The sequence below is a fragment of the Candoia aspera genome, chromosome 3 (assembly GCF_035149785.1).
Source record: "Candoia aspera isolate rCanAsp1 chromosome 3, rCanAsp1.hap2, whole genome shotgun sequence".
In the NCBI taxonomy this organism is placed as follows: domain Eukaryota; kingdom Metazoa; phylum Chordata; class Lepidosauria; order Squamata; family Boidae; genus Candoia; species Candoia aspera.
In genome coordinates this window covers 170,650,387-170,666,157 of record NC_086155.1, presented here as the reverse complement: position 1 = coordinate 170,666,157, position 15,771 = coordinate 170,650,387, and the positions used below count along the sequence as shown (strand labels likewise).

The following is a 15,771-nucleotide window of genomic DNA, read 5'->3' as shown; positions in this document are numbered from 1 at the left end:
AGCTCCCTTTCTCTAGGATCTTGGCTCCTTTTCCCCCCAAACAACTACAAGCCAGGGATCAGGCCTGGCCTACTGGCTTTTTTCTCATTTCTTCCTGCAACACCTTCACTTAGTCAAACCAGGCAGGGCGGGATGGGAAGGGGTACAAAGAAAGCAGGGAAAAAGGAAGTGGGGAACTTGGAGAAGGGGCATGTACTCAAGCATGCATTGAAAGAACAACAACAACAAAAACCTGGTTCACTGGTCAAGGCCCCTTCAGAAGGGGGCAGGTGGCCCTGCAGCCCAGGACAAAATGGCGATTAAGGACAGCAAGAGGAATTGGAGGGGGAGGTTCTGCTACAGTTGGCAGGAGCCAGTTGGCATGGAGGCATTTGCTTACAACCAAGTGCAACAGGTGAACTGGACAGCGCCACTTGCGTCCACATAGGTTGGAAAACATTTGTTTTTATGTGAAGCAGGAAAAGACAGGCAGATGTTGCCTTCTTAAGAGGGCTGGGCACAAACAGAGGATGACCTTGTGTGTTCTTGTCCTCACAAAATAATTACTGACCTATATTTGTGTTGGAGCAACTTGGCTGTGCCAACTAGCCCTTGAGGCTCACCTACTCTGTACAGCTGTTGTGCATGTAAAGTGACCACCATCTTTTGCATGGGGAAGGAAGCTGTCTTCCTGGCCAAGTTTAATGCTGAGGGATGCCGCACCACTGCTGTTTCCCACCTCTGCCATCCTTTAGCCACCATTCTCTCCCACCTCAACTAACAGCTAAGAGGGTCTTGGTGATGCCAGCCTTGCCTGTCCTGCCATCCCTCCTGCAGGGGTGTGGAGAACCACTCTTCTGATTATGTGCCATCAAGTCACTATCAATACTTAATGACCACAGGGATAGATTTTCCTCATGACGATCTCTCCCCAGTCTGGCCCTTCAGGTCTTGCAATGGTACATTAATTGCTGCTTTAATGAAGTTTCTCAACCTTGCTGCTGGTCATCCTCTTCTCTTTACTTCCACCTTTCCCAGCATTATGGATTTCTCAAGGGAGTTGGGTCTTTGCATAATGTGTCCAAAAATATGATAATAGTTCCTTGAGCGAGAACTCTGGATTGATTTGTTTGATGATCCATTTGATTGTTTTCTTTGCTGTCCAAGAAAAATTCTCAGGAGTCTTCTCCATCTCAAAGTTCACTAGGAGGGAGCTGCTGAGAGAAAACCCAAATTCATGCACTAATGCAGATCTTAGAACTAATTGGGTCACCTGTTAGAAATTACCAAGACTATTGTGTTATAACTTTGCTTAGTTATGTATCTGATATGTTTTTATCTGAGGGTATTTTTGCATTCCATGCATTTTACATTTTGAACATGACTGGGAACGTATACCATCATGTACGGTATAGAAATATTTGAAATAAATAATTATAATTCTTTTACTTGTGAAATATATTCTCTAAGAAATTAATAAAAGTTGCTTTGGGGTCTATTAACTTGAAAGTGTCCTGCAGCATTTAAGACACAATTTTATTGTATGCACACATAACTCCGCTACGTATTTATCTGTTTGGAGAGAAAGAGGGAGGGAGAGAGGGTGAGAGCAAGATGGGTAATAACCTGTAATACAGCACAGTAAAATCCATTATACTACCACCTCTTTTTAATATAATCTTTCACTAGTCCATTGAACACAGGAACTAGTAAGTGTGCTATTCAACTACATAAATATAAGAGAATGATGCTTAAAGAGGAATTAAGTAAGCATGCTGCTTGGTTATTTCTGTGTCAATTCTTGTATAAAAGATATACAGTATTTAGTTGCACAACCCAAGCTATTTTTAAGTGCATGCCAAAAAATATAAATGTACAGTATTAGGGGTCTGTAATGCATCCCATCGTGGAACATTCCAACCATTCCCAGATTACCTGAAACAGCCCATTTTGGCTTGGAACAGTATAACGTATAACGCAGCGTTTCTCAACCCGGCAAGTCAGTTCCACATGAAGACTATCGAAGTTCTTCGGCCCCACACGAGGGGTTTTTCCATGCGAGGGGTCAGACGTCAGATGGAACGTACCACATCAGACCGCAGGAGGAGTTTTATTTTTCACTGCTTTCATGCCTCTAACGATAACTTTTTTTATTTTAATGGAAAATAGAATGATGCCGCGGAACATTATATTTCTTAATTCCAAGACCTGTGTATTTTATTTAGAGCCTCTGCCTGCAGCCCAGGAAAAGGAAAGAAAAAGCCAAGGCTTTCTCCGCCGCCTCGGCAGCGCTTCCTATTTTTGAAGGGAGAGACGGCGCCGGCGAAGGTCTCCTCCTCCTCCTCTCGCATCTACACAACGCGCAACGTCGTGCTGCATTGCGGCTTCTCGGTGTTGCATGCTCCTCCGCAATTTCCCCGGTTGTTCTTCCATCGAACGGCCTTAACGGGCCGGACCCGGACATTTCTGCCGCCCAGATTCGTTCGCGGCCGGGATGCTGTTAGGAGTCCCCCGATGCTGAGGGCAGAGTCCTTTGATGGAGCGCCGAGATTCAGGTGATCCCGGGCGAGGGCGCGGTTCTCCAAGGGAGCTTGGCCGGCATCGTTAGCAGCGAGGCAGGAGCTCCGCTGGTAGCGGGGAGAGCGGAGGGATGAAGAGTCGAAACCACGCCGGAAGAACTGGTGGGAAATGACGCCTCGCCCTCGGAGTGGAGAAGGAGCGCTTCATAGGTGCAAACGCCGAATGAATGCAGCCCACCCGCGCTTGCCCTCTTTGGGGGCCATTGCATTAGTTTCAGCAGAGAAAAGGGCTTTTTTCCTCCCGGGCCCCTACAGCTACGGAAAGGGCTGCAAGAGTCCATAATTGCAGTTTTTAAGAAAGCCCCTTCCTTCTCTATTCTCTCAAGTCTTTCGTTGCTCAGTTTCCAGTTACTGGCAGAAACTCTGTCTTATTTCAGTCGGTGGGAATTGGTTGATACTTGCAGGTTTTATTTATGTTTTATTGTGCTTCCCACGCACATGATTTTACCTGTGTAAGTTGCCTTGAAAGATCTCCTGCCTAGAAATACTTTAAATCAGAATTAAAGGTCATCCTGGTTGGGGATTATGGGAGTTCATGGCCAATACATCTGAAAGGCATACAGCATTACTTGCTTCTGAGTAAATATGCCTAGGATATGCTATTAGTGGTCTTCCTTGACTAAATTGTTGAAAGTGGACAATCCTTAGGGTATTGAAATAGGATGACGCCTATTGCAATAATGACAGCGTATTTAACGAAGTGCATTTTCTGCATCCAGGGCCAAGCTTAAGAAGCTGTTTTTCCATCACGTTGTTTTTTTAGTTTTAAACAGAAGATAACTAATATGAATTCATTTTCTGTTGGGCAAGAAGATCTGACCTGGGTAATGGAACTACTGAACAAATGGATGTCTCCAAATATTTACCTAAACAGTTTCACAGACTACTCAGCGTACCTTTTCTGGGTGTTGGTACCATTCCTACTTCTCTTTTCCCCTGTTGTAATGATTCTTGGCTTTATTTATCTTTCTAATCTTCTGTTGCATATTTACAAGAGAAAGCTTAACTTAAAGGAAGATTATCTCAGTAAATCATGGGACAATGGACGGAGGGCTGTGGCTCATCTTTGGGACATGTATGGTACAGTGTGGCATGGTAAGTATAATCTCCTGCAAAATCTGCAAGTTGATATAGCTTTGTTGACAATACCACAGTGGATTATAATATCCTTATATGACACAGAAGTACAATATGCAGGAACCAAGAGCTTTTGATGTGCTTTTCAGAGCTCTCAATAAATTGCCATCAAGTTGCATTTTTTAATTATGACATTATCATACCACCGCATTTAAATTACAATATCTAGGGAATGTAGCTGCATACATACACACCCACTATGTTATCTCCTCTGGTGATAGATGTTATGCAAAGCACAGAAAGGCAGGAAGAAATAATAAAAACTATGCTGCATGTAACCTATTGGAGGAATGCAGACAACAGCATGTTGGCTTTCAAGGTAAACAGATTAGAGCTCCTAGCTTGATAGAATAGCATGAACATGCTTGGGGTAAAATTGCTTGGTTGACTTGTAGCATATGGGTCATTATGTGCTAAAAATGACTAGTACTCTTATCATTAGTGGGGAGTGCTGCATCTCCATAGAAACAACTGAAACTGCTTGCTTATTTTTCCAAAATGTGTTTTGTAGATGATATCAAATTCCGTTTTGCTCTGGGTAAGTCCTCTTCATTGTCCAAATCCACCTCTTTTTTGGCATGTGTTTCAAAGGTCAGTGCTACCTTTGGCCTGAAAAATATGTGTCCTCAAAGATATTGATTTACAGATGACCTCTTGGCTGCGATCTAGTGCACATTTCTATGAAAGAGTTCTAGGAATGCACATTGCTTCAGATCTGAAACCAGAAACTTTGGAACAGGCACGTGTATATATACAGAACTGTTGGAGCCTCCTTAAAGAAGGTGCATCTTTTCCTGGGCTCACAGGTGGTTGTGCAATCCCACCTGTGAGCCCAGGAAAACTGCATTTGCCTTAAGGAGACACTAGCAGGTATAACAAGGTGCTATGTGGGATTGTTGCCACCCTAATTCAAAGTCATATTTTCCTGACATAGTGCCCCTACCATTTCCCCAATATGGTGGAACACACAGAGGTACACTTGGCCTCTTTGCTTGTGGTGGTCTCGAAAGCAGTGAAGACACTTCTTTTGAAATGAGCATTTGACACATAACCCAGTGATCATTGGGCAGCCATTGTGGATTATGTTTTGCTGTTGTTTTATTTTAAAGTAGGTTGGATTGATTTCTGTGGAAAGTTGAAATGTGTTATTTATTTATTAACAGTAATTATAGACAACCCCAGTCTACATGACTCTGTGTGGTGAATTGATATTTAAGAATATATATTGCCCAGAGTAATTTGAGTGGCTGGCATAGAAATTTGCAAAAAAATTTAAAAAATATAACTGACTAATGCTTATTATATTTCAGAATGTTATGAAACCACAGTAATGCCACTGTAGTGCCTTTCTTTATAATGTTTTACTGCTTGGTTATATAAATAGAGAAGTTAGATGCCTTTCTGTGATAGCATGATAAATTTATGAATATTCTGACATCCATTAAAGTAAAAGGCTGGTTAGCCAACTACATGATATTACTAAGTGAGAGACCACTAGGAAATTCCAGGGGTATAGACTAGATAAGTTTTTAAAAATCCAGAAAAAGCAATGGCAAACCACTGCCAAAGAATCATATGTATGTGCATTCACTAGAAGTTGAGTTAAAGTTGAGAGAGACTTACTTTACTACATTACTTCTAAGCCCTCCAAATTAAATTTCCTTTTTGGGGGGATAGAATTAGATGTCTAGTACATAGTCTTGTATAATCTCATGCATTGCTGTCAACTGAAGTGGAGAATGCTTGTTGTCAGAGCAGAAATAACATTCAGTTACTGATCCATCATTTTGTATACATAGGCTGAAGAGGACTGCCAACTTTTCCTTTAGCAACAGATTGGTTTGAGTTGGTTCTGGCAGAAACCTACTATTATGTGAAGTCCATGTAACTAATGACTATAGAGAGTCTTCATCAGAACAACAAGGTTTTGAATGGTGTAATGCTGTAGTAGAGAATATATTTAGCTCTTCTAGGTTCTGTTCTGCAGAAGCTTCATTACCAGGCTAGGTAATATCAACAGTGCAGGGGGGTGGAGTATAATTTGCTGGGTGTTTATACATGGTAGCTTGTCTTACCAGCTTTGATTGCTTTTTGGGCAGCTATTGTTTCTTCTTTGATCTTGTTTATCTGGTGCTGATTTCTTCTTATCTGGTTGTTGATTAATAGGTATGTGATAAGGAAAAATATGTTAGAGCTTTTTGCCCTTTTCTTCACCTATACAGGTAGTTCTCAACCTACGACTGTTCAAAGTTACGATGGTGCTGAATGAATGGTGGTTACGACCAGTCCTCAGAGTTCTGGCTGTCCCAGCACCCCTGCGGTCATGTGATTGTGATCTGGGCATTTGGCAACCGGTTCACACTTATAACTGGTTGCAGTGACCTACGATCACATGATCGTCATTTACAACCTTCCCTCCCACTTCCCCAGAAAATCAATGGGGAAGCCAGCAGGGAAGGTCACAAGTCGCTGGAGTAAGTCTCTCCCACCTGTGCATCCTCCCCCAGCCCCTCTGCATTTGTGCCGCATGGGCCACTTGCGTACCCCTGTGCAACCTCCCCAACCCTTGCTGTGCCTCCCTTTGCAGCCCAAATCAGCCTCCCCGACCCACGCCTCTCGCCCACTCCCTTGTACCCTTGTGCACTTTCCACAACCTGTGCCACTCCTTGTGCATCCCCTTGTACCCTTGCAGACCCTCCCTGACCCACGTGCACCCCCTTGCACCCTCCCCAACTCTTGAGCACCCTCTCGTACCCTGCATACTCTCCCCAACCTGCGCCGTGCCTTTTGCGCATCCTCATGAACCCTCTCCAACCCTCTCTCACACATTTCCCTGCCCCCCTATGCACCCCCTGACTGCCTCCCCCGCCGGGCAGCAGCCACCTACCTGCCTGCCAGCCTGGGACTGGTTGTGGGAAGCCAGCAGAAAGTTGCCTCACCTAACAAACATGGGATTCAATTAATGACATCAACTGGGACTGCAGGGATTGCCGTTGCTAAGCAGTGCAGTTGTGCTTTACGACTGTATTGCTTAGTGACAGAAATTCTGGTTCCAACCGCCATCGTAAGTCAAGGACTACCTGTAGTTGCTTCCTTTCTTGAATGAGAGAGAAGTGAGGTAGAGGGAGCTTATCTCAGTGAGTCTGCTAATGGCTGATTCATCAGAGTGCTATGCCTCAAGGAATTATCTTGCATTTTTGGATATTGCTTGGTCTAAGATGTCTGCACGCTGACAACAAAGGCCCGCATAGTTAAAGCAATGGTGTTCCCTGTAGTAACATATGGCTGTGAGAGCTGGACCATAAGGAAGGCTGAGTGAAGGAAGATCAATGCTTTTGAACTGTGGTGTTGGAGGAAAATTCTGAGAGTGCCTTGGACTGCAAGAAGATCAAACCAGTCCATCCTCCAGGAAATAAAGCCAGACTGCTCACTTGAGGGAATGATATTAAAGGCAAAACTGAAATACTTTGGCCACATAATGAGAAGACAGGACACCCTGGAGAAGATGCTGATGCTAGGGAGAGTGGAGGGCAAAAGGAAGAGGGGCCGACCAAGGGCAAGATGGATGGATGATATTCTAGAGGTGACGGACTCATCCCTGGGAGAGCTGAGGGTGTTGACAACCGACAGGAAGCTCTGGCGTGGGCTGGTCCATGAAGTCACGAAGAGTCGGAAGCGACTAAACGAATAAACAACAAAAAGATGTCTGCAGTTTCCCACTAAAATTGTTGTTGAACTTGTTTGTGTGTTGTCAAATTAAGGGCTTTTCATCATGTGTTCTGACTGCAAGTTCATGAGTAGTAAGGTAAAGGTAAAGGTTTCCCTTGACATTAAGTCCAGTCATGTCCGACTCTAGGGGGCGGCGCTCATCTCCGTTTCAAAGCCGAAGAGCCAGCGTTTGTCCGTAGACACTTCCGTGGTCATGTGGCCAGCATGACTAAACGGAACGCCGTTACCTGCCCGCCGAAGCGGTACCTATTAATCTACTCACATTTGCATGTTTTCGAACTGCTAGGTTGGCAGGAGCTGGGACTAGCAACGGGAGCTCACCCCATCACGCGGATTTGAACCGCCAACCTTCCAATCAGCAAGCTCAACAGCTCAGCGGTTTAACCCGCAGCGCCACTGCATCCCTTACAAGTTCATGAGTATCTTCTCTCAATTTTCTGCCTGTTTGCCTCACATAGTGGTTTTCACAGTCCTTGTTTTTGATGTTGCAAATGATTTCTGTTTTGTCCTCTTTAGCTGAGGGATCTTTGGGATTGCTTAGGATGTTTTGGGTAGATTATATCAGTTTATGGGCTACCATGATGTCTAGGGTGGTATTGTAGTCTTGGTAGTTTCAGAAATGTTTTTGATAAAAGGTAGAGTTATCCTTGTATGAGTTGTGTAATTGATTGCACAGATATTTTTTGATGAAATTGTGTGGGTATTCATTGCATTAGACCAGAATATACAGTGGGTAGTCTATTTCGCTTTTTGGACTTTTGGGTTATTGTACTGTGCTTCAGTTTTGCTCATCTGAAGACAGTTCTTACATAGCTTCTTTTTGTGTTGTTGAGTTTTGCTGTGATAATTGAGTACTTAATTGGTGTATGTTGTTTTATGATATACTTGGATTTGTAGGTTGCCATTATTTTCCATTCTGATGACTATGTCTAGGAAAAGTAGTTTGTTGCTGTTGCTGTTCTCTTCTCTTGTGAATCTGATTCTATGAAAGGTGTTGTTGATGTGTTTGTATGTGTTCTGGAGTTGATCTTTTTTGTCCATAAACACATGTATTACCCACATAACAGATCCATCTTTTGGATTGTATCTCTAGGAGGACTATTCCTAAGATAGGCTTGAAGAATATCTGGAAGCTTCATTCTCTAATCTATTTTTATATTTGTCCATCAAATTGGAAGTAGGTAGTGAGGCAGAGATCTATAAGTTCCATAAATTTTGGTATTTTGACAGTGTAGATGCTGAAGCCTAGGATGATCGAAACAAGGAATTTAATTTTGAGTCAGTTTTTGACCTCAACAATTGTGCTTATATTGACTGCCATTTCTTCTGGACTCCATGCTAATCTTAATCTTGATTATATTAAAACAGTGCTAAAACTCTTATATTTTATCCCTTAAACAGGTTATGAGGTGCACGGGATGGATAAAGTACCAGAAGGACCAGGGCTTATCGTATTTTACCATGGAGCCTTTCCTCTAGACTATCAGTACTTTGTATCTAGATTATATTTAAGAACCGGCAGATTTTGCTGCTCAGTGGTTGATTATCATTTTTCCAAAATACCAGGTAAAATATATTGCTTGCGCACAAACACTGCATTGCAAACCTTCAACACTGACAGCATAATTAAATGTATTAATAAATTACATGGTTCTTCTGAAATGCAGGTTCATCTGGTTTTTTAAACTATCAAGCAAATCTTGCATCTTTTGACATTTTGATCATGGCTGAAAAATATAATCTTCCTAGCCTCAGCCGGAGCAGCTTAGGTCTGTTTAACTTATTAGAAGCATCTTATTTTTAATGACAACTTAGATCAAATGGCAAAACAATGTTTCTTGGTGGGTTCAGAATGAAAAATGCCCAAGCAAACAATTCAGAAGAAGTCTTCTGTTTCTCTTTGCCTATATAATCAGAAAAAATATCTTTGTTTAAGTGATCAAATCTTCAGAACAAGTACAATTTTCCTAGTTTTCTTGGAAGCATTAAGTTTTGGACAAAGGATCCTTTGAAGGGAAATGTTTCACGCCTTCTTCTGAACTATTTGTGATATAAGGTCTTTTGTTGTTGAGAACCAGAACAATATATAATAAGAAACGTTAATCTTAAGAAAGACCTTATACTGCATTGCTTATTCAAATACCAGCTAACAAAATGCTTCCTGAAATAAAAGGGGTTTCTCCTGTCAGTTTTGTCCTGATTTCTTCATTCCTCATCTGTTGGGGAAAAGACTTTTTGCAATTTTGTCTAGATATACTGTACCAACACTTTGACTGAAGAGCTAGTCACTACTAGAAATGAGCATTCAGAACATTCAGAAATGAACACTGTTGGTAAAACATCAATTTTACTGACAGTGATTTTAACCTTCTGTTATTTACTGACTAAAATCTCAGTTCAGTAAGGGAAGCGGGAGGCTGTGTAGCAGGGATGGGAAATGCCAACCACAACAGAAGAACAGTGAATGATGCTGCTCCTATGCCAATCTCCACTGCCCTTTTTTTCCCTTTGTGTAGCAGGAGATTAGTTGTATCTGAATATGTGTAACTAATTACAGATATATTAGATAAGGAAAGAAGGTGATATCTGCCTGTCCAGCTTTCTACTATTCCAGTTTAATAAATTTAAGAGTCAGCAAGGTTACATAAGCCCTGCCAAATCTGTTTATTATCTGCCCCTACAAGCCTGTCTGAATATAAAGGGCAATACATTATATTGGAGATGTTGCTGAGTATACATGCAGACTATCAGGTTGCATGAGTTTAATCGAAATTTACTTTCAAATTATGTTCTGGATCTGTCAGCCCTATGAAGTAGACCAATCAAGAAACCAACCCCACAGGAAGACTAGAACTGTATTTTATTGAGATACATAGTAACAGAACCTTGCGAGTCTGTCTGTATCTTCCCTTCCCTCCCTCTTATACCCCACTGAGTCAGGGGCAAGCCAGTCTGAGCCTCTTCCTAATGCTATCTCCCTTCCCAGGACTTAAGGAATGCTTCTGCCCTTGTTTCTGTAACGGCTTTTGAATATTCCTTTCAAGGCCATTTCCATGTTTCTATATAGCATCAAAAGAACACATCAAAGTTTGGCTCTTTAGTAGAAAGCTATGCTTATTAGTATTCGAGACAAAAATTAAAGTATATCAATATCATATGGGGCATTTGCATGATCATTCAGAAGCACCACAAGACAGCTCTGTTCCTTAATGATTATGTTAGAATTATTACCAATTTGTATATATAATATTTGTTTCTTTATGTTCATGTCTTTGCTCTAGAGAATTGCTTTCACAGGATTCAATTTTATATCTGGTATACAAAAGTGGACCCAAGAGAGGAAAGCTTTCATTTATGTGTCTATAATATGTGAATATGTACCTTCTATGCAGAATATTTCTATGAAAAATATATATTCTAAAAATGATTTGATGGTATCTTGTACAGGTATAAAACTGTTTTATAACGTGGAGGGCCTTACACATAATGGAAGAACAGAATGCACTGAAATTCTGAAAAGGGGATACTTATTAGGAGTTTTACCAGGTGGAGCCCGAGAAGCACTCTTTAGTGATGAGAACTATGACTTTTTATGGGGTAGCCGCACAGGCTTTGCTCATGTGGCTAGAGATGCAAAAGTGGTGAGTAGCTTTCTGCTATGCATTTAAAAACATAATAAATGTTACAATGGACATTGGATCAAATAGAATTCTATTCTAGCAGATCATTAATTCATTCTTCAATAACATCTACTTCATTCCAGCCATTGATCTACGGTAAGTTTGCTGCAAAAGTATCTGTGGGTTGCTTGGATGGCTTGTAGCAGTAACCTGAAGGGTAGTTGTGACTCTGGGCAGCTTATATTTTAAAAGGAACATTAAAAATTGAGAAACAGATCATAGATCTCCAGAAGAGAATAGAAACCAAACCAAACAACAAAAACAAGCTATAGGGGCTCAGTAGGCACCCTGCTGCAAGGTCTAGGAGTATAGCCAGGTTTTCAAAGACGTATGGAACATCATTATGGTGGGAGCCATATGGATCTCTCAGGAGATAGTGTGCCAGAGGGTAGTGTCAAAACAGAGAAGGCACAATTTGTAGGACTTGGTAGATAACATTGCTTAACTTGAAGTGACCTGGAGTGTGTCCAGCCCACTTTGCCGATCTTACTAAATGGGCAGAAATGAGGAACAACAGTCCCACAAATAACCTGGCTCTGTGCCAGGTGGGCTTCATAGGTGATAACAAGCACCCATTGTCAGCCAGTGCAACTTGTGGGCAGCCCACCACTGCCCATTCTGCTGCATTCTGGACCAGTTGCAGCCTCTTTCCATTCCTATACATAGAATATTGTTGTACTTGAATGCAATCAATCACTCAATGTCAGTTCTTTTTTTGTGAATTGGATATTATGTGTTTTACTAGAAACGGGCTTGAAAAGTGAAGTATCTAGCATTAAGGAAGGTATAATGTCCTTTTTGTGAATGGATATACTATTTATGATATTAATTATTCAACGTATGATCCTAATGCATGATCTTTAAATTGTAAAGGCTGAAATGCTGCCCTAATTCTGGCTACTTTTCTCCCACCTTTCTCAGCCTGTCATTCCTATATTTACAAAAAATCTACGGGAAGGATACAGAACACTTGGGAAAATATGTAAGATGGATTCAACTTGCATCTATTCCTTGTGCTAAAGCATATCATATGGAAGAAAATCATGCTGATTTCAACTGGATTTCTATTTAATAGTGTTTAGAGTGTTGATCTTGGACTAAAAAATGTTCCAAAGTTTTTGTTTTCATATATCTATCTACTTCCCTATCTCTTTACTTTAGCTACAGTCTAGTGTGCATTTTTGTGTATTTATATTGATTGAAATTAATGGGGCAAAATGGATAACTATGCATAGAACTAGGACCCTAGTATTCATTCTGCATGACAATTGAGGCATGCATTTCTATACAATTAAGTTATAACTGCATGGGCTTTGTTAATTTCCTATCGGGGCACTTCAGATGTTGCTCAACTCACACCATGTTGTTGTTGAAACATGAGCATAATTTGAATTTTACACACAGGGCCATTCAAATGGTTGTATGAACGTACCCGATGGCCGATTGTTCCTGTTTATGGTGGATTCCCTGTGAAATTTTGTTCATACGTAGGAGATCCCATTCCTTATGATCCAAATATATCAGCTGAAGAATTAGCTGAAAAGGTAATTTAAGTGACCTGCAGAAACCTCCATGGTAACAGTTATTGTTATTGGTATTATTATTTGTGAGTCTTTGTGTGTTCCTGAGGGAGAAAGTTCATGATGGCAGGTATCCAAACTTCTGAAAAGATTACTGACCCTTGTTAATCTTTTTGTTCAACAATATTATAGTAAACAATAAATTATACTTAATAATGTTTAGTGAAATCCTTACCTCTAGCTTATATTCATTGCTTGTGGAATCATGCCTTCTAAAAAAAGAAAGGAAAATATAATTTAAAGGTGATTTTTTAAAAACTGCAAATAAACAATTACAAATGTGATAATTGTTCACATCAGCTCAGTTTATAACTTAACAGTGGTGTTTAAAAAGTATAATATGAATATAGTTCGGATATCTTTTAGTGGAAGAACATAAGAAGATAATGTAAAAGTATTCTTTTCTGTTCTTTGCTCTTTTATAGATCAAAAGTGCAATAAAAGGTCTCAGAGATAAACACCAAGAAATACCAGGTAGCATACAAAGAGCGCTATTGGAGCGATTTGAGAAACACCCAGAGAAATAATGGTATACTACTTGTGAAAATGTAGACATCCTTTCCCCACTCTCCCCCCCAAAATATATTATGCTAGTGCTTTGGGGTTGTTGTTTTTTTTGGAAAAGGTAGTTCACGTAAGTGATTAAATTTTAATATATGTGTATTACATATGGAAGTAGAATATCTAACCTATGCTTGTTTGCAAGATTAGATCTGTAGATCTACTTGTGTTTGTTTAGCATATAGAAAAGGGATGTGGGTTTGATGATTTGGACTTCTTCAGGTAAATCTCTTTCAGTGATGACCAATCTTTTTGCAGCACTTGCATCATTTAATAAATGTCCTGTAACCTTTATATTTTCTCATGCATTTTAAACTGCATTACTTGTTTTATGCTGCTTTATCTCTGCCTATTGTATTCTTTTCTCTCAGCTTTAAATTAATTTGTATCAGCAATATTTCCAATTTTTTTCTATCTCCAAAAATTTTCAGAAATTTTAATGGTTTGTATGGAATGTGTTTTGTGGTTTTTATAGTGATTTAGTTGGTTTGAGTCCTGGTAAATCATCCTGACAATTTTGATTATAGATCAGCCTATAAACTGTATGTATGTGTGATAGAATGCATGATGAAGAAAAGTAATTCAGCTATTGGTATAACACTCACTTATACAGTTATGTACTTGCTAAATTCTGTCAAATACCCCAAGACTTAAATATACTTCTTCACCCTTTCACAAATATACTCATAAAAGCTTGGTCTCTATCTAGTACAGGTAGTCCTCACCTAACAATCATTTGTTTAGTGGTGATTCGGACTTAGGACAATGCTGAAAAAACTGACTTACAACCAGTCCTCACTCTTACAACCATTCCAGCATCCCCGTGGTTACATGATAACAGTTTGGGTGCTTGACAAATGTTTATTATTTATGACTGTCGCAGCATCACGTCACCTGATCACCATTTTCAACCTTGCTGGCTGGGTTCTGGCAAACAAAATCAATGGGGAACAGTGTGATTTGCTTAACAACCACTTGGTTTGCTTAATGACTGTGGCAATTCAACCGCTGTAAAAAGGTTGTAAATTGGGTCAGATTCACTTAATGACCACTTTGCTTAGCAACCAAAATTCTGGTCCCAACTGTGGTCGTTAAGCAAGGACTACCTGTAGACATAGGAGACTCTAATTTTAGACTTCTAGTGATTCTAGACAATGTTTTAACTCAGCCTTCCTCACTCTGCTTCTCACTGGATATGCTTTGTTTAAAATCCTATAAATTCTAATCCGCGTATCCAGTTGTCACTGCTGGCGAACATATTTGAAGGATACCAAACTGAATAAGCCTATTCTAACTTGATGGATCACAAAAGTTGAAAGTAAATTAAAAGATCACCTAATCAATGCAAGATTCATTTAGAGCAGTGTTTCTTAAACTTCAGCTTGGTTTAAACACTTCCTCTGGTATTACCATTTTTAAGCAGTCTCTTGTAATGCCAAATAGCAGTATTGCTAATATTTAGCTAAAATTTGCTTCCTTGCTATTTCCATTCATTAGTTTTCTAGTACTTTCTAAGAAGCAAGCATAGGCAAAGTTGAGTCTGTGAACATTAATGTACCTGGGGCATCCAATAGCTTCCCTTTCTCTTTATGACTTTTGTTTTTAGGTTATTTTCAATAAAATTAATTAAAAGGAAGCTGCCATTGCTGCAAAGCACCAGTTTGTTTCCTTAAATGGTTTTAAGTCCCACATAAGCCCCATAAGCATTAATAGGAAAAAAAATGGTGTGCGCCTATAGCCCAGTGTTCTCCTTGGAAATGTGCCCATCTGCCCAGTAAATACAGCTAAAATTGGGATGGCAGGAAACATGGAGGAACAGATGAGTTGGTGGGAAATAGTTCGGGTTATGATAACTACTGTTTTTGTGACCAGGCATGTCTATTTTGCACAAAAATGCAAAACGTTTTTGGACTTACTTTCAAACGACAACATACTTTCAAAATTCCAAAACGTTCCTTTCCCTGCTCTGAAGCAATGAAAAAAAAATTCTGCTCCATCTTCGGCATAATATCCTTTCAGATGTTTGAAAGCTGCCTTTTTCTATTTTTCAGGCGGATATATCAAATATTTACAATCATTCCACATAGGATTTTGGTTTCCAGACTTCTCAGCATCCTAATTGTATACTCTGACCAGTTTTTAAATAATTGCATGACACTCTTTTCATAGATGGGTCAGTGATTCAATAAACTTCATCAAGAATTAGGGTTCTTTTATTCTAGTGAAGCTGGTAAGTTTGCCTCAGTGTGATATACTGTAGGTTTCATTAATCAATACTTTTGTGAACTGTGTAGGAAGGAAGTGCAACAAAGAGCAAGGGTCCAGAACCAAGAGTAAGACAATTTACTTCAGGAACCTTAGAGCATCCAAAATTTATAGTTACTTTCTTACAGAAACATAAGTAATTTTGAGTTCCCTTGTTATTATATCACCTCATGCCCTCAGCTTACTGTTCAACAAAGTTGCAGAGCTTTATGCTATAGGAAAATTATGCTATAATTTCTGTTATCTGAGAACAAAATAGAT

The 15,771-nt window shown here is 40.0% G+C and overlaps 1 protein-coding gene across 2 annotated transcripts; it reads left to right on the top strand.

The window, feature by feature from the left end:
• The first annotated feature begins 2,318 nt into the window (after positions 1–2,318).
• LOC134494239 (DGAT1/2-independent enzyme synthesizing storage lipids-like) lies at positions 2,319–13,242 on the top strand. 2 transcript variants are annotated; one of them, XM_063299297.1, is made up of 7 exons: positions 2,319–2,534; positions 3,278–3,653; positions 8,826–8,990; positions 10,872–11,065; positions 12,026–12,086; positions 12,509–12,648; positions 13,110–13,242. In XM_063299297.1, the coding sequence occupies exons 2-7, from the start codon at positions 3,344–3,346 to the stop codon at positions 13,209–13,211; spliced, it is 972 nt and encodes a 323-aa protein (XP_063155367.1). In that variant the 5' UTR covers positions 2,319–2,534; positions 3,278–3,343; the 3' UTR covers positions 13,212–13,242. The 2 variants fall into 2 exon arrangements, with proteins under 2 accessions (XP_063155367.1, XP_063155366.1); XM_063299296.1 differs by lacking the exon at positions 2,319–2,534 and having other exon boundaries at positions 2,982–3,653.
• Positions 13,243–15,771: the final 2,529 nt, after the last annotated feature.